At 33.7% G+C, this 19,239-nt stretch overlaps 1 protein-coding gene across 3 annotated transcripts; it reads left to right on the top strand.

Moving 5' to 3' along the window:
* The first annotated feature begins 2,206 nt into the window (after nt 1-2,206).
* LOC142605352 (uncharacterized) lies at nt 2,207-18,297 on the top strand. Of its 3 annotated transcripts, XM_075776815.1 has the most exons (12): nt 2,209-2,892; nt 6,368-6,662; nt 6,782-6,830; nt 7,261-7,427; nt 8,904-9,120; nt 10,378-10,613; nt 10,762-10,978; nt 12,253-12,470; nt 12,619-12,835; nt 14,098-14,333; nt 14,482-14,698; nt 17,590-18,297. In XM_075776815.1, exons 1-12 carry the CDS (start codon nt 2,417-2,419, stop codon nt 17,592-17,594), a joined length of 2,550 nt encoding a protein of 849 aa, XP_075632930.1. In that variant the 5' UTR covers nt 2,209-2,416; the 3' UTR covers nt 17,595-18,297. The 3 variants fall into 3 exon arrangements, with proteins under 3 accessions (XP_075632929.1, XP_075632930.1, XP_075632931.1); XM_075776814.1 differs by lacking the exon at nt 17,590-18,297 and having other exon boundaries at nt 2,207-2,892; nt 14,482-15,073; XM_075776816.1 differs by lacking the exon at nt 17,590-18,297 and having other exon boundaries at nt 2,766-3,630; nt 14,482-15,074.
* Nucleotides 18,298-19,239: the final 942 nt, after the last annotated feature.

The raw sequence follows: 19,239 nt of genomic DNA, 5'->3' as shown, positions 1-19,239 counted from the left end.
TTAGCCCTTTGCAATCCGCCCTCTGCGTTTTTATTTTTTTATTTTTTATGAACTGTTTGTGTTTGAGATTGTGGCTTTTTAGTTTTTATGGACCAGTCAACGTTGTGTTGTGTCATGTGTGGACCGTAGAGTAGTGTGTGGTTGTGGCTTTGTATTGAGTAATGTGTAATTGAGGCTTGTTGTACTGTCATTGTGTGGACCGGTCATTGGTTTTATCTATAAAGAAGTAAACTGGGACCCCAGGAGTAGGACATGAGTGTTGGATTGACAGAATTGTGAGAGTGAATTTGAATTTGTGACTTGTGAGACTAGTCTTTGATGAGTCATAAGAGACTTTTTTGTAACACCAATTGACCAAAGACTTGGTCTTTGGTATTGTTTTCATATTTTAGTTTTATTAAAAATTTTGTAATGGTTAATATTAATAATATATATGAATTTGGTACATAGATAACTTTTGAGACTTAAAAGAGTGTCGAATTTCATTTTGATAAATATGTTGAAATGTTTTAAAAAAACTTATTTTGTATGTTATATTTTGTTAACATTTTTATAATATCAAATGTTTAAAAAACATTTATTTTATATGTATTTTTTTGTTGAATATGAAATAGATGTTAGTTTTTATTTTCATAAAAAAAAATTGTTTTAAGCTATGGCCCCCTCAAGTTCGAATCTTAGTTCTGTCACTGCTTGGATAAGTTTTTTAAAAATTAAAGGCAAAAATTTTGGTAGGAGAAAAAAAATTAGTTTAGGTTTTTTTTTTTTTTTTGGTAAAGAATAGATAATGAAGTTTGGATAAGTTTTTAAAAAATTAAACCCAAAAATTTTGAACGAGGTTTAAAAATAAAACCTAAATGTGGGATTTGATTTGATTTTTTTTTTTTAAATTATGCTTGACTACTAACATGTGCGAGAAATGTGGAGGTAGGGGAAATGTGGTTAGAAAAAAACTATTTTTGAAAAATTTAGGTAAAATATAGGAGTTTTAAAAATTAGCAATTATAGTCTCATCACAGGCGCTTCGCGTGTGCGATGGGACTTTTTTTTAATGGTCCTATTTTGTAGAAAAAAACTGTATTTAATTATTATATATATGATTTTTATTTTAAAATTTTAATTTATAAGTAAATAAATCAATTTAAAAATTAATAGGAGAGTGGTCCTATTTTTAAGGCAATATTTTAGTGGGAGTTGGAGTTGCATTTTTACCGGATTATCCTTTAATTTTGTCTCTACTTAAACATAAGACTGTAGGGGCATCTTTGAACTAAAAAAATGAGTTTTACCGGATTGTCCTTTAGTTTTGTCTATACTACTATTTAAGGGGCTTCCTCTGTTTGGATTCCACATTTTTTAGTTCAAAAATGCCCCTACAGTCTTATGTTTAAATAGAGACAAAACTAAAGGACAATCCGGTAAAAACTCATTTTTTAGTTCAAAGATGCCCCTACAGTTTTATGTTTAAGTAGAGACAAAACTAAAGGACAATTCGGTAAAAATGCAACTCCAACTCCCACTAAAATATTACCTAAAAAATAGGACCACTCTCCTATAAATTTTAAATTGATTTATTCACTTATAAATTAGATTTTTAAAATAAAAATCATATATGTATATAAAATAATTAAATACAGTTTTTTCCTACAAAATAAGACCACTAAAAAAGATAAAAATCATATATGTATATAAAATAATTAAATACAGTTTTTTCCTACAAAATAAGACCACTAAAAAAGAAAAGTCTCATCGCACGCGCGAAGCGCGTGTGATGAGACTAGTCTCTATTTAAACATAAGACTATAGGGCATTTTTGAACTTAAAAAATAGGAATCCAAACAGGGAAAGCTCCTTAAATAGTAGTATAGATACATATTTAACCATATTATTTAAACTTTACAAATTGATAAGTTTAAGGGTATTCTAGGTATCAAAATTGAAAAATTCAAACAGGAGAAGCTCCTTAAAGAATACGAGCCTCTGAGCACGCGCGTGCTTTTCTATTTTTCAGGTAAGGTTTAATATAGAGTATTTATTATAATTTAAAATTACTACATTTTTCAATCACAAAAAAATCTTAGAAGTGTGATGAATAATTTTTCATTATACCCCTAGATTTTTTTCTATTTACGATTGTACCCCTAAATTTTTTATTTTTTATTTTTTAGGAACAAGCTTTCCCTTCTTTTGTGAAAGTAGGACCCAAATGATCCGGTATTCCCGCCTTATGCTGGCTATTCACGCTACTTTGGAAAACTGGCAAAAGACAGAAAAAAGAGGAAGAGAAAGAACTTGGAAACCAAAAAAAAATGAAGAGAGAAATCCAAAAAAAGAGACAACCAGTTTTTGCTGCTTTGCTGTTTGAGTTTTGGCCGGCGCAAGTGTGTTATCTCAATTCGGTCTGTGTGTTGCAACCATGGCTTCTTCCTTTGCTTCATCCTCATCAACCCCAAAATTGACAAATGAATATGAGGTTTTCGTAAGTTTTCGTGGGGCGGATATCCGTACAGGATTCATCAGTCATCTCTTTGCCGCTTTAGAACGCAAAACGATTCATGCCTTTAAAGATGACATAAACCTCCCTAGAGGGGAAAAGATTGGGCCTGAGTTGTCAAAGGCAATTAAGGCATCAAGGATTGCAGTTGTGGTGTTCTCAAAAAAGTATGCTACTTCATACTGGTGCTTGGATGAGTTGGTGAAGATCATGGAATGCAAAAGGGTGTTCAATCCAAGGGTGCTCCCTCTTTTCTACCATGTGTGTCAACCCGAGGTGCTAGAACAGAAGGGTAATTTTGCCGACCTCCCAAATGGCCCTGAAGACAAGATGAACAGTTGGAGAGCTGCATTGACAGAGGCCGCAAAATTGGCAGGCTTGCATTTGGAACCAGATCGGTAAATGTTATATCTACATTGGATTTTTTTTACTAGCAGATGGCGTGAAAACCGAAAGAATCAGGTCATACTTTCGCAAAAGAAGGAAAAAGCATTTTCTTTTCTTTTCTTTTTCGTGGAATCGTAAATGGAACTAACCTCTTCAAATTTCTCTCTTGTTTATGGAACAACAAAACAAATGGGTAGCGGGAAACTTGAAAACTAGACCCAATCCTTGTGTTTTTTCTTTGATAAACAATCCTTCGTGTTTTCATGATGCCAATTTCCGATTATCTTCCTTCATCATAAACTACACGCACTGTTTTTTAACCTCCATTAGGTCTTTGTGTTTGCAATCATGACTCCTTCCTTTGCTCCATCCTTATCGACCTCAGCATTGAGTTATGAGCATGAGGTCTTCGTTAGTTTTTGTGGGAAAGATACCCACACAAGCTTTACCTGCCATCTCTTAGCCGCTTTAGATCGTAAAAAGATTCGTGCGTGTAGAGGGGAATTTAATCAGACCGAACTGATGAAGGCAATTGAGACATCAAGGATGGCAGTTGTGGTGTTCTCTAAAAGCTATGCTACTTCAGATCGGTGCCTAGATGAGCTGGCGAAAATCATGGAATGCAATAGGATGCTAAATCAAAGGGTGTTTCCTATTTTCTATGACGTGTCTCCGTCAGAGGTGCGAGAACAAAAGGGAAATTTTGAAGAGGCTGCAAACTTGGCAGGCTTTCATTTGAAAGCAAATCGGTAATATAATATGTACATATATGATTTTTTTTTTGGAAACCAAAAAAAAAATATGATTTTTTTAATATATATCTATAGTCTATGATATATTAAAACTAAATTTATTTGATTTTTGTTTGTCATAATAATATTGTGTTATATATGCTTTTAAGACTTCACAATTTATACTTGTATAATGTTGAACTCTTTCATGACAAATTTATAATAAATGTCTATCAATAAGCTTAAAAAAAATTATAATAAATGTCTATTAATAACTACCATAATTATTAAATTTCATATTTAGAAAAAAATAAAATAAAATAAAATATTCTAAAAATTATATTATGTTAAACTTTCTCGTGAATTGCATGAATTCATAATTAGTAAATAGTAATATACTTATGGTTAACCTTTTGAAATTTTGTCTCATTAGTTTTGGAGGCCTCATAATTTTTCACATCATTATTTTAATATATATATATATATATATGTATATATTAAATTTAAATTCTATCATATATTTTTAAACATAGAATATATAGTTTCATATAGGGTTGTCCATGAGTCAGGTCGGATCAGATTTGGGCTCAACTTGCACCCAACCCAAGTTGATCAGGTGGAAGATATCTCAACATGTCGCCAACCGAAGAGATTGATCGGATCAGGCCTTCAATTGGTGGTAGTCGGTTTGGTCCACGTCATAGTGGCAAAAATTGGCTAAAAAAATCAATGAGATTTCGCTAGATTTGATAAGGTCTTGCCAGATTTGGCAAATCTCACTAGAAAACTCTTGCTCAAATCATTCGGTTCCGGTTTTTCGGGTTTTGGGGAAGAGATCCGCAACTAACTCCCCAGAGTAGTCAGGTCAAGCGGCGGTTGGCTCGGGTTTGGTTGGTTTTTCGGGTGGTTGGATAGCCTTAGTTTCAGTTTTACATACAAACAAAATCATAACAAACACCTATTAATAACTATCATATTTCATATTTAGACATGATTACTTACTAGTTTTGTTACTTTTGTACAATTTTAAGTACAAATACATTATTAACGATTATCATTCTCTATTTTTTTTATTACCAAATTGTTTTTTTTTCTTTTTTGAGAAAACTCACCAAATTGATGAAATGACATCACATGATGAGTTTCTCTCTAGATTAGGTGTTGTTAGCACCAAACCATAGGCTTCTGTAGAACCAATGGTCCTCCTTAGTGGGTGCTTGGGTGGGAATTGTTTCTCTTCATGTGGTATTGTAGGAAGGAGAAGGCTTTGCTTGATTACGTATAAGTTGGAGTGTGGTGTGTTGGTATAAAGATATTGGCAACAAGATAGTGATGGATGATTTTGAGCAATAATGGTCTCCTATTGTAGCAGAAGATGGACAGATTGCAAAGAAAAGAGCAGCGTTGCCTGAAGGCTCATAAAAATACTGGAGATTTATATGTGATGGTTGGTTAATATCTAGTCCTATAGACATCCATGAATTGCCTATGTTGGAATTGCCATGGGCTTAGGACCCACGTATAGTTCACGAGCTCACAAGGATATATAGTGAGAAATAAAGATCCCTTAATTGTATTCTTGATGGTGACGAGGTCAAATGACTTATCTTTAAAGAGTTCAGTGTAGGGTGCAATATGCAAACGTGTTTGTGGTTCCATGTAGAAACAGAGGTGGTAGCTTGGCTCCTTTTTTGGAAAAATGAATTCAATCTCTCGATAAGAAACTTTATTTAGAATCACATTGACATAGTGGTAAACTCGGGAGTTGATAACAAATAGTGTTCCCCTAGATTTTACGGAGTCCCTAAAACTACCAACTAGGAAAATCCTAGGCGTTACTCTTAACCTCGGTCAACAATAAATCCCTCATGGGTTTGAATCGGAGATTTTAACGAAATTAAAATGGCAAGGGGACAAGCAAGGGTGGATATGGATTGATTGGAAAGATAACTAGAATAGTTTCTAAACATTCTAGAGTGGTGTGGATTCAGAGACTTAGGTATTATAGGGCTGCCTTTTATCTGATGTAACAATAGATTGGATGATCATAGAGTATGGGTCTGTTTGGATAGAGGGGTTGCGATTGGGGATGGGGTGCTCTGATTTCTATTGGTACAAGTTCACCACTTAGATAACACGTACTGCTTCTAATCACAAATTGTTGTGAATGTATTTGGATGATGAGAATGCTCGGTTCTATAGTAGTTGATTTCCTTTTCAATTCAAAGCCAATATCTTTTAGTTTTATGTTTTTACTATTTATATTGTAAACATCCATATTTTCATATTGATATTATAATCTTGATTTTTTTTAAAAAATTTTATTTTATCAAGAGCTTTCTATAATTTGATATTATCAAATTTTAATACAAACATATTACCTTTGTATGTATATTAAATTTTAAGTAAAATATAATTTAATTTGCTATTTTACATAAAAAGTAAAAACACTACCAAGAAAATAAATATACTTAAATGTATTGAATATTTAATTAATTGGGTTTTCATAATATATTAAGAAATTTTAAAACTACAATCAAATCATTTTTTTTTTTTTAAATAGTTATTATCTATGGCTGTTACTTTGAATTAGTTTGTTCATTGCCATGGAAATACTGTTAATCAATTAAATTTCAATGAATAACCAATAAGATCATTCTATTTTCAAGGCTCATTTCCTCTTATTGTATGATCTGTTGGTTCACTAACTTCTATTCTTATAAAAATATAACTGTGGTTACACTTCCAATTGCAGGCCAGAGTCAGAGTTTATAGAGGAAATTGTTGAGAACATTCTGAAAAAACTAAATGAGGAATCATTTACCGCTCCATCCCTTCGTCAGAATGATGCTCCTGGTCAACACTCTTCAGCTGCCATCCCGCACAATGATGCTTCATCTGGCCTTGATCTGGAGAACTACTCCTGGACACAGACCCTTGAAGAGGTCACTTTAAATGTCCCAGTGCCAACTGGATCAAGGTCTGTTGTATGCGAGATAAAAAAGAACCATCTGAAAGTTGGACTCAAGGGCCAGCCTCCAATAATTGATGTAAGTCTGCTTGTAGGCTTGTTTTTTAGGTGTTAAAACTTGTGTACAACATATTGTCTCTTTATTCCTAATATTGGACTGTTTTTTTGCCTTGGCTCATGTACTTAAACTACTTGTAGGGGGAGCTTTTTCGGCCTGTCAAGCCTGATGATTGTTACTGGAGCATAGGTATGTTATAATATGAATACCTGCATGAACTAATGGAACTTTACATTTTTTTTTATACTAAAAAAAAATTAGAAGCTGATTATATGCATGGATGCAAAAAATTAGAGGAAATTTCTGACTAGTTCACTCAAAGTATGTGCGTACAATACTCATATCAATTTGCCAATGTGATCTAGCTCAATTGGCACTTCATTCCCTTGTAAGAGCTATGTGGAGGTTGAGTTTGCGGGTTCAAAGACCAATTGGGTGCATGTGTAACTTACCAATAAAAAAAAGTGTCAATTATGTGTAAATTGTTTGCATGTGTGCATGCGTGAGTGTCTGTGCACGGTTTGGGTGTGATGTTCTAGCTTTTTTTTTTGTCAAGATCCATCAATAAAGTTTCTGAGTTGCTCATTATATATGTGCCAATAAATTTGCCATTTTACAGAGGATCAGAATGCCATCTCTATTCTTTTAACCAAGCACGACAAAATGGAGTGGTGGAAATCTATTGTGATAGGTGATCCTGAAATTAATACTCAGAAGGTCGAACCTGAGTCCAGCAAACTATCAGACCCGGATCCAGAAACAAGGCAGACTGTCGAAAAGATGATGGTAAATCATTGATGCTGTATTTTATGCTTTACACTTTGGTTGCCAATTTACCATCTTGCCCATCCTCTCCATGTGTGAACTCAGACTCCATGCTCTAATCTAGCCATAGTTGCTTGTAGTAATATCCCCATGGTTTGTTTCATATTGAGGTTCTGGATTATTTTTAGGGCCGCATTCATAAATTTAGCTCTAGTCTCTCTTGTTCACAGTGAAGATCTAAGGTTTTTTTCCCCCAAGTTTCTGTCTAAGTCTTCTGTTTGCTCTCTCTCTCTCTCTCTCTCTCTCTCTCTCTCTCTCTCTCAGTGTGTTCTCAGAATCTAGCTAGCATTTAAGATAGAGCCTGTGTTCTGTTGCTGCTTTAGATCTTGCTTTGACATTCTTTATCTCTACTTTTTTTCCATCATCAGCAAATGTTCTGGTTCATGTTTTTGTGTTTTGCTATGAATAATTGGTTAATGACTTGAGTTTCTTGCATTTAATGTACAGTTTAAATCTCAAAGTTCTCCCTTTTTTAAAACTGCCAAAAAACTGCCAAAATTGTCCAAAAAAAAAACTGTTGTTACTACCAAAAGCTGCCAAAAAAGTTGTTGTTAATGGGTGCCCGTTAACAACAATCTCCTTCTTTTCCTTCGTTTCCTGAAACATTTCTATCCTCCTCTGTCTGTCTTACTCTGTTTTTTCATCTGTCCTTTTGTGTCACCTTGATCAGTGTTTACATTTACTGGGTTTTTTTTTTTTATATTTTATTTTGGATTTGTTTTTTGGCCATTGCTATTGTTCCTAAGTCAGAGGGGCCAGTGCAACAGCAAATAGCGATTCTCTCTTTTATTAGCTCAAGAAAGATAGGTTCATGGAAAAGGCGAGTAGGGGATCACAATTGGTTAGCCTGACATTTGTTAAAAGAACTTGTAATTCTTGAGTATGATTGTATAATTGGTGTTTGGTTAGAAGAATTGTCCTCTTAATTGGTGTTTGGTCAGATATCCAACACTTCTGTCTTTTATTGTTACTACAAGAAAAATGCCTATTAGCAACCAAGAATTTTTGGCGGACCCCAAAAAGCACTCTCAAAAAATTTTATTTGTCATGGCAAAATAAAGCCCTCGCAAATACTTGGTAAAATGTGAAATATTTGTGACCAACAAGAAAAGCTGTTGCAATTATGTGTTATAGCTGTCACAAATACTAATATTTTGGAGGGATATTTTCCCTCCATATTATTTGCGAAGGACAATTAAAAATCTCTTGCAAAAAGTGTATTATTTTCCCTCCATATTAGCTGCAAAAGTCGCTTTGGCATCATTGGTGCCAGATGTGGAGCTAAAGAGGCTAGTCTTCTGTTTGCTGTGGCCATTTATATAACTTCCTGTATCCTTAGGAATTAATTATTCTAGTGCTTCTCTATTCGCTCTCTCTATGGGTTGTGTCTGTGTTATTCTTTCCAATTTTTTTAATCTTGGTTTTTCAATTTTTCAGGATAATTCTAGTCTCTACAAAAACCTTCTACGAGAGTTGGTTCAAAAAGAAGGGTTTTCCCTACCAGCTTATGATACAAATAGATCTGGTGAAGAACATGAAGCAATTTTTGTTTCGACTGTGGAGATAAGGAAGGTTTTTAAAGGACATGAAGCAAGGACCAAAAGGCAGGCGGAGATGAATGCAGCAAAGATTGCTTACACTAGTCTGGAAGAGCGTAAGTTTATTTTTCTTTCAACACTATTAGTTTCAGGATTGGTGTTAACCTTGAGTAAACCTTTTTCCTTCTAATGCTTCTGTTTAAACATAGATGTTGCATCCTATATGAACTTCAGAGACACATAGATATCAAATTGACATGGAGTAGTTCCTCTTATACACTTAAATCTTAGGACATGTAATTCTTCTATAGCACCAGGTAGATTCACACTTGGTTGTTGATTTATAAGATGGAAGAGTGTCTTTAGAAGGTAATTTCATAATGTATGTAATTATTATTTTAACCGTGGACCTATTTTAGTAAGCACCTCATAAATTTACGAGTATAAAGCCACTCAGTGGATATTTATTTAATGCACATTGTTTTGTTAAAAAAGTAATACTCATCTTTGTAGGGTATAATGCCTAGTTATTGTTTATATACGGGATTACATATATATATGAAATTGAGTGGGAATTGTATATATGAATTGCTCAATCTTTTTCTCTCATTATTTGGGCTGGCTCGGGTTTTTCTAGATACTAATTTTCAATGCGTGCAGTTAGAGTGGTAGATTGCGTAATACCTGATGGGTTCACATGCTTTATATGATTGCATCTTTACCTGTATGTTGGAACTTATAATGGAATGGAATATTTGAAGGGGTGGAGTGATCCTTGTGTGACATCAATGCAACTTTTTTGTGTTCTTTGTTTACCTAGATTGCTAGTTTCTCACTTCTCTACTAATTCCCTATTTGTTTTTTTTTTGTTGGTAAATTACGCACACACCCAATGGGTCTTAAATGTTCTCCATCCCATTATTATTGGAGCAGAAAGTGTCAGTTGAGGTGTAGCTCAATGACAATATGAGCCTGTTTGGTATATATGTTTAAACAACAGTTTTTAGTTTTTTTAAAAATACGTGTGGTTGAAAAAGTATGTGGAAATACGTGTAATGTTATTTAAAAAATGAAAACATGTGTTTAAACACATGTACTAAATGGACCCTATATTTCTTCTTTTTCTAAGTTGTTCCTCTCTTGTCTTCTCCTTGACACTTGTGTACTTGACTGGAACCCCCTCAGTCTCTTTTTAAATTGATTTTTTCTTTATAAAAAATAATAATAATAATAATACTAATCATGTGCTACCTTAGCTTCGTCCATGGTTAGATGTTTCTTACATTGATCTTATGTTTTGAACATGTTATTATTGGTTTCAATGCATGTTATTGTCAGGACTTACAATTTTCAATTTCTTTCGTGAGTCATAGATATGCAGCATTTTTACAAGAACCAGCTGCAAAACTATGCTCAAAAGAGAAATCTCCGTGTACCTGTGTACTCTTGTGAACCTGAAGGCTCTCCTCATGCTAGTCACTTCAGGTGTAAGGTCACAGTTGATGGACAGACCTATGAGAGCCCAGAATTCTTTTCCACATCGAAGGATGCTGAACATGCAGCTGCAAAAGTCGCTTTGACATCATTGGTGCCAGATGGAGCTAAAGAGGCTAGTCTTCTGTTTCTTGTGGTCATTTATATAACTCCTTGTATCCATAAGAATTAATTATTCTAGTGCATCTCTATTCCCTCTCTCTATGGGTTGTGTCTGTGTTATTCTTTCCAATTTTTTTAATCTTGGTTTTTCAATTTTTCAGGATAATTCTGGTCTCTACAAAAACCTTCTACGAGAGTTGGTTCAAAAAGAAGGGTTTTCCCTACCAGCTTATGATACAAATAGATCTGGTGAAGAACATGAAGCAATTTTTGTTTCAACTGTGGAGATAAGGAAGGTTTTTAAAGGACATGAAGCAAAGACCAAAAGGCAGGCGGAGATGAATGCAGCAAAGATTGCTTACACTAGTTTGAACGAGCGTAAGTTTATTTTTCTTTCAACACTATTAGTTTCAGGATTGGTGTTAACCTTGAGTAAACCTTTTTCCTTCTAATGCTTCTGTTTAAACATAGATGTTGCATCCTATATGAACATCAGAGACACATAGATATCAAATTGACATGGAGTAGTTCCTCTTATACACTTAAATCTTAGGACATGTAATTCTTCTATAGCACCAGGTAGATTCACACTTGGTTGTTGATTTATAAGATGGAAGAGTGTCTTTAGAAGGTAATTTCATAATGTATGTAATTATTATTTTAACCGTGGACCTCTTTTAGTAAGCACCTCATAAATTTACGAGTATAAAGCCACTCAGTGGATATTTATTTAATGCACATTGTTTTGTTAAAAAAGTAATACTCATCTTTGTAGGGTATAATGCCTAGTTATTGTTTATATACGGGATTACATATATATATATATATATATATATATATATGAAATTGAGTGGGAATTGTATATATGCATTGCTCAATCTTTTTCTCTCATTATTTGGGCTGGCTTGGGTTTTTCTAGATACTAATTTTCAATGCGTGCAGTTAGAGTGGTAGATTGCGTAATACCTGATGGGTTCACATGCTTTATATGATTGCATCTTTACCTGTATGTTGGAACTTATAATGGAATGGAATATTTGAAGGGGTGGAGTGATCCTTGTGTGACATCAATGCAACTTTTTTGTGCTCTTTGTTTACCTAGATTGCTAGTTTCTCACTTCTCTACTAATTCCCTATTTGTTTTTTTTATTGGTAAATTACGCACACACCCAATGGGTCTTAAATGTTCTCCATCCCATTATTATTGGAGCAGAAAGTGTCAGTTGAGGTGTAGCTCAATGACATTATGGGCCCGTTTGGTATATATGTTTAAAAAACAGTTTTTAGTTTTTTTAGAAATACGTGTGGGTGAAAAAGTATGTGAAAATACGTGTAATGTTATTTAAAAACTGAAAACATGTGTTTAAACACATGTACTAAATGGACCCTATATTTCTTCTTTTTCTAAGTTGTTCCTCTCTTGTCTTCTCCTTGACACTTGTGTACTTGACTGGAACCCCCTCAGTCTCTTTTTAAATTGATTTTTTCTTTATAAAAAAAAAAATAATAATAATACTAATCATGTGCTACCTTAGCTTCGTCCATGGTTAGATGTTTCTTACATTGATCTTATGTTTTGAACATGTTATTATTGGTTTCAATGCATGTTATTGTCAAGACTTACAATTTTCAATTTCTTTCGTGAGTCATAGATATGCAGCTGCAAAACTATGCTCAAAAGAGAAATCTCTGTGTACCTGTGTACTCTTGTGAACCTGAAAGCCCTCCTCATGCTAGTCACTTTAGGTGTAAGGTCACAGTTGATGAACAGACCAATGAGAGCCCAGAATTCTTTTCCACATCGAAGGATGCTGAACATGCAGTTGCAAAAGTCGCTTTGACATCATTGGTGCTAGATGGAGCTAAAGAGGCTAGTCTTCTGTTTCTTGTGGTCATTTATATAACTCCTTGTATCCTTAGGAATTAATTATTCTAGTGCATCTCTATTCGCTCTCTCTGTGGGTTGTGTTTGTGTTATTCTTTCCAATTTTTTTAATCTTGGTTTTTCAATTTTTCAGGATAATTCTGGTCTCTACAAAAACCTTCTACAAGAGTTGGTTCAAAAAGAAGGGTTTTCCCTACAAGCTTATGATACAAATAGATCTGGTGAAGAACATGAAGCAATTTTTGTTTCGACTGTGGAGATAAGGAAGGTTTTTAAAGGACATGAAGCAAGGACCAAAAGGCAGGCGGAGATGAATGCAGCAAACATTGCTTACACTAGTATGAAAGAGCGTAAGTTTATTTTTCTTTCAACACTATTAGTTTCAGGATTGGTGTTAACCTTCAGTAAACCTTTTTCCTTCTAATGCTTCTGTTTAAACATAGATGTTGCATCCTATATGAACATCAGAGACACATAGATATCAAATTGACATGGAGTAGTTCCTCTTATACACTTAAATCTTAGGACATGTAATTCTTCTATAGCACCAGGTAGATTCACACTTGGTTGTTGATTTATAAGATGGAAGAGTGTCTTTAGAAGGTAATTTCATAATGTATGTAATTATTATTTTAACCGTGGACCTCTTTTAGTAAGCACCTCATAAATTTACGAGTATAAAGCCACTCAGTGGATATTTATTTAATGCACATTGTTTTGTTAAAAAAGTAATACTCATCTTTGTAGGGTATAATGCCTAGTTATTGTTTATATACGGGATTACATATATATATATATGAAATTGAGTGGGAATTGTATATATGAATTGCTCAATCTTTTTCTCTCATTATTTGGGCTGGCTGGGGTTTTTCTAGATACTAATTTTCAATGCGTGCAGTTAGAGTGGTAGATTGCGTAATACCTGAGGGGTTCACATGCTTTATATGATTGCATCTTTACCTGTATGTTGGAACTTATAATGGAATGGAATATTTGAAGGGGTGGAGTGATCCTTGTGTGACATCAATGCAACTTTTTTGTGCTCTTTGTTTACCTAGATTGCTAGTTTCTCACTTCTCTACTAATTCCCAATTTGTTTTTTTTTATTGGTAAATTACGCACACACCCAATGGGTCTTAAATGTTCTCCATCCCATTATTATTGGAGCAGAAAGTGTCAGTTAAGGTGTAGCTCAATGACATTATGAGCCCGTTTGGTATATATTTTTAAACAACAGTTTTTAGTTTTTTTAGAAATACGTGTGGGTGAAAAAGTATGTGAAAATACGTGTAATGTTATTTAAAAACTGAAAACATGTGTTTAAACACATGAACTAAACGGACCCTATATTTCTTCTTTTTCTAAGTTGTTCCTCTCTTGTCTTCTCCTTGACACTTGTGTACTTGACTGGAACCCCCTCAGTCTCTTTTTAAATTGATTTTTTCTTTATAAAAAAAAAAATAATAATAATAATACTAATCATGTGCTACCTTAGCTTCGTCCATGGTTAGATGTTTCTTACATTGATCTTATGTTTTGAACATGTTATTATTGGTTTCAATGCATGTTATTGTCAGGACTTACAATTTTCAATTTCTTTTGTGAGTCATAGATATGCAGCATTTTTACAAGAACCAGCTGCAAAACTATGCTCAAAAGAGAAATCTCCGTGTACCTGTGTACTCTTGTGAACCTGAAGGCTCTCCTAATGCTAGTCACTTCAGGTGTAAGGTCACAGTTGATGGACAGACCTATGAGAGCCCAGAATTCTTTTCCACATCGAAGGATGCTGAACATGCAGCTGCAAAAGTCGCTTTGACATCATTGGTGCCAGATGGAGCTAAAGAGGCTAGTCTTCTGTTTCTTGTGGTCATTTATATAACTCCTTGTATCCTTAGGAATTAATTATTCTAGTGCATCTCTATTCGCTCTCTCTGTGGGTTGTGTCTGTGTTATTCTTTCCAATTTTTTTAGTCTTGGTTTTTCAATTTTTCAGGATAATTCTGGTCTCTACAAAAACCTTCTACGAGAGTTGGTTCAAAAAGAAGGGTTTTCCCTACCAGCTTATGATACAAATAGATCTGGTGAAGAACATGAAGCAATTTTTGTTTCGACTGTGGAGATAAGGAAGGTTTTTAAAGGACATGAAGCAAGGACCAAAAGGCAGGCGGAGATGAATGCAGCAAAGATTGCTTACACTAGTCTGAAAGAGCGTAAGTTTATTTTTCTTTCAACACTATTAGTTTCAGGATTGGTGTTAACCTTGAGTAAACCTTTTTCCTTCTAATGCTTCTGATTAAACATAGATGTTGCATCCTATATGAACATCAGAGACACATAGATATCAAATTGACATGGAGTAGTTCCTCTTATAAACTTAAATCTTAGGACATGTAATTCTTCTATAGCACCAGGTAGATTCACACTTGGTTGTTGATTTATAAGATGGAAGAGTGTCTTTAGAAGGTAATTGCATAATGTATGTAATTATTATTTTAACCATAGACCTCTTTTAGTAAGCACCTCATAAATTTACGAGTATAAAGCCACTCAGTGGATATTTATTTAATGCACATTGTTTTGTTAAAAAAGTAATACTCATCTTTGTAGGGTATAATGCCTAGTTATTGTTTATATATGGGATTATATATATATATATATATATATATATATATATATATATATATATATATATATGAAATTGGTTGGGAATTGTATCCCCAAGGTTTCTGTATGACCAAAAAAAAAAATTGGTAAGATGTCATTAATGTGGATAATTTCTTGGGTTTATTTATTTATTGGTAAGTTACACATACACGGGTATGGTTTGAACCTATGACCCTACCCTCGATCTTGTTCTTACCATGGAAGTTGGTGCCATTTGAGTGTTTCTCATTGGCATAATTTCTCGGGTTTATATACTGAAATCTCAAAAGGAAGCCCTTCCTCAAACTAGAATTGGAACTTCTTTTTTGAGAAAATGAGAGACCTATCTTTGCCTAGGTCTTTAATGAGGTACAGAAGTTGCATGCAGAAGTTTCTCTTTTATTTTTACCCTCTTGAACGTTGATGATAGTCATCTTCATCTTTTCCAAATTTATATTGATCGTCTTTTGATATCTTAGTTTGGTCCCCCCACTCAATGAAAAAGCTAAAGCCCACACAAAGGCCCAAAAGTAGACCTTGGCAGTTGCACATAGAATTTATGTGTGGATACTAAAAGGATCAAGGTGGTGTTCAGAGTTAAGTTTTTGAGTGTTAGAGAAATAGGGTTGATGACGAAACTAGCCTAGGGTTGGGAATGGATGAGTTTGACAAGTATTTCTGTGGGATGTCTTAGAGAATGGGATTAGTATATGAGAGTGTTGAAAAATTTTGTGTGTGTGTGTGTGTGTGTGTGTGTGAGAGAGAGAGAGAGAGAGAGAGAGAGAGAGAGAGAGTTTAAGAGAGAAATGAGGAAAATACCTTTGTGATTGGACAGGGAGCTTAAATTTCATGTTTTACGCACCATGTTATGTGTGATTGGATGGCTTCCTTAAGTGGCCATTCATTTTCATTGATTTTTTTATTTCCCCTTAGGACATGTGTGTGTGTGTGAGAGAGAGAGAGAGAGAGAAAGAGGGAGAGGGAATTTAAGGGAAAAATGAAGAAAATACCTTTGTGATTGGACGAGGAGCTTAAATTTCATGTTTTACGCACCGTGTGTGATTGGATGGCTGCCTTAAGTGGCCATTCATTTGCATTGAATTTTTATTTCCCCTTAGGACACTGCCTCTGTACCAAGGGATTTTTGTATCTTTCATTTTTATTTGAATGAATCGTTATTTACTTATCCAAGAAAAAGAAAAAAGAAAAAGAGTGTGATGAAGAAAATGCATCGCTATTCAATTAATGAGCTTAGGGTTTTACAATTGGTGTCTTATACATGGACTTCTTCAATTGCTATCGGTTGTTCATTTAGCACATGTTAAAGATGGTTATTCCCATATTTAACAAAATGCATCACAATTCAATTAATGAGCTTAGGGTTTTACAATTGGTGTCTTATACATGGATTTTAATTCCTATTGGTTGTTCATTTAACACCAGTGATGGTAAAAGTGCGGGGCGCACTTAAACACAAAGGCCTCTTGAAGCCTAGATGCAAAGGGCAAGTGCACCTTTGATTGAAGTAAAGTGCACATTTTTTTTAAAAAAAAATTAATAAATTTTAAAATAATTATTAATGAGAAATACAACAATCAAATTATCATGTAAATTGAAATAAAACATTTCATATAAATCATATAACATTTAGATAAGCCCTACTTTTTCAATTTTAACACAAAAAATGCAAGTCAAGTCATTTTAATTTTTTTTTTGGATCAACTAGATATGAGTACTTCCATGTAATATCCTTTGTTAAATCTCTGATAGCCATAATGCCCCATGAATAATCACTAATATTAGTTAATAATTTAATCACCTAATGACTATAAGTCTATAAGATATAGTGTGCTATGTTCAACATCAACTATTAAAGCAACCAAACAAACCAAACAATTACGACACATATATATTAAGTCATACTTTTTTCATGAATGTGCTAAGAATATCAGGACATAGCAATATGGTAATTGGTACCAAACAAATATTCAATAGGGGAAAAATAGAAGAAGAAGAAGCTTGGCGGGTTACTGTTTCAAGGAGAAAAAATAAATAGAGAAGAATTGGTGAGTTGTGAGTTTCAGGATAAGTAACACTCAAAATATTTTTTTTTGGGTAATTTACACTAAAAATATGCCAAATCAATGGTTTATATTAATAATGTCAAGATCCTATAGTTTTAATTCAGTTTTGGTTCTAAGCAACCAAAAAAAATTCGGTTTTGGTTTTTTTTTTTTCTTGAAAAAAATGTTTTTTTTTAAAAAAGCGGGCTTCTTTGAATGTGCCTCACTTTAGAGGCTAAAAGTGTTGGAGCCTTGGGGGCTTCGCACTTCGTGCTTAAGCATGCTTTTACCAACACTGTGCACATGCTTTTATCATTCTCTATTTTTTTTTTATTACCAAATTGTTTTTTTTCTTTTTTGAGGAAACTTACCAAATTGATAAAATGGCGTCACAGGATGAGTCTCTCTCTAGATTAGGTGTTGTTAGCACCAAACCATGGCTTCTGTAGAACCAATGTTCCTCCTTAGTCGGTGCTTGGGTGGGAATTGTTTCTCTTCATGTGGCATTGTAGGAAGGAGAAGGCTTTGCCTGATTACGTATAAGTTGGAGCATGGTGTGTTGGTATAAAGATATTGGCAGCAAGGTAGTGATGGATGATTTTGAGCAAAAATGGTCTCCTATTGTAGCAGAAGATGGACAAATTGCAAAGAGAAGAGCAGCGTTGCGTGAAGGCTCATAAAAATATTGGAGATTTATATGTGATGGTTGGATAATATCTAGTCCTATAGGCATCCATGAATTGCCATGGGCTTAGGACTCATGTACAGTTCACGAGCTCACAAGGATATATATAGTGAGAAATAAAGATCCCTTGATTGTATTCTTGATGGTGATGAGGTTAAATGACTTATCTTGTAAGAGTTCAGTGTAGGGTGCAATATGCAAACATGTTTGTGGTTCCATGTAGAAACAGAGGTGGTAGCTTGATTAATGTGATCTTTTGTAAGTTACAATAAGTATTATTATTTTACTGGTGACTTGTATTTATTGAATGTGTATTTAGCAGCGGGACTGTAATTATCTAGAAGGTCTGGTGAGTTGTGCTTAAGGATGTGTTACAAAGTTATTAGTTTTGTTCCCAAAGCCTGCATATTATATATTAGGATCCATTAATTTGAATATCAAGAATTCTTTCTTCTCAAGCTTCTCATTCTAGTGAGTTTTTACATTTTCTAGCTTGTAATTATTAAAGTAGTGAAGAAAAGAAACTTGATTAGCATAATCTTATCAGTAGTGTGAAAAATATACTTGTATGGTTATATAATCTTTTTATACAACCATGTGGAGGATTGAGGAGCTGTGTTGTGCTTGTGGACCCTTTTGGTTCTGGTGATGATTCATTTTTGTCAAAGAGACATGAAGATCTCATTCTTTCTGAATGCATGTCATGCATCTGAATTTTGAGTTGATAAATTAGTAAAACCCGTCTGATCTCACTGCTCCTATTTTTAAATTGAAGAGCATCACAGAGTAGTCTTATTTAATGGCTTCTTATATCGGATAGAGGTGTGTTTCTTATATGATATCAGCAATAGAATGGGCTAAACAATTCAAAGAACCCAATACATGGAATGCCGGCATAGCCTTGAAATTGAGGTTGATTTGAGGATTTTAAAAATATTGCTACTATAACTCAACAGCACATAATAGATTTGAGTTTAGATTTTTTTTTTTTTCAATCAAAAGCACTTGTGATATTATGGATTTAAAATGCCATTATACACCTACTTTATTTAAATTTGTATATTATATAATATCTAAAAGTTTAAGCGTGTCACTTATTGTTTTGACACTCTTGTTAAGCCACATTTAAGTAGCATTTAGGTCTATTTCAGTCCACTTTTGTCCATTTTGTCTAGTTTGGTCTCTTCAGTCCATTTTAGGCTAATTGAATCTTAAATTGATTCTTTTTGTAGGTTTCCTTTTTCAGTTTTGGACTCAAAAATTCATATTTTTATTCTTCATTTTTGGGTTGAAAAAGTATGAAATTTTGTTCTATATGGACTAAACTCTTTAGTTTTGGGATAAAAATGCAAACAAAATA

Source organism: Castanea sativa, chromosome 7 (assembly GCF_040712315.1).
Source record: "Castanea sativa cultivar Marrone di Chiusa Pesio chromosome 7, ASM4071231v1".
NCBI lineage: Eukaryota > Viridiplantae > Streptophyta > Magnoliopsida > Fagales > Fagaceae > Castanea > Castanea sativa.
This window is presented reverse-complemented; position numbering and strand designations above follow the sequence as displayed.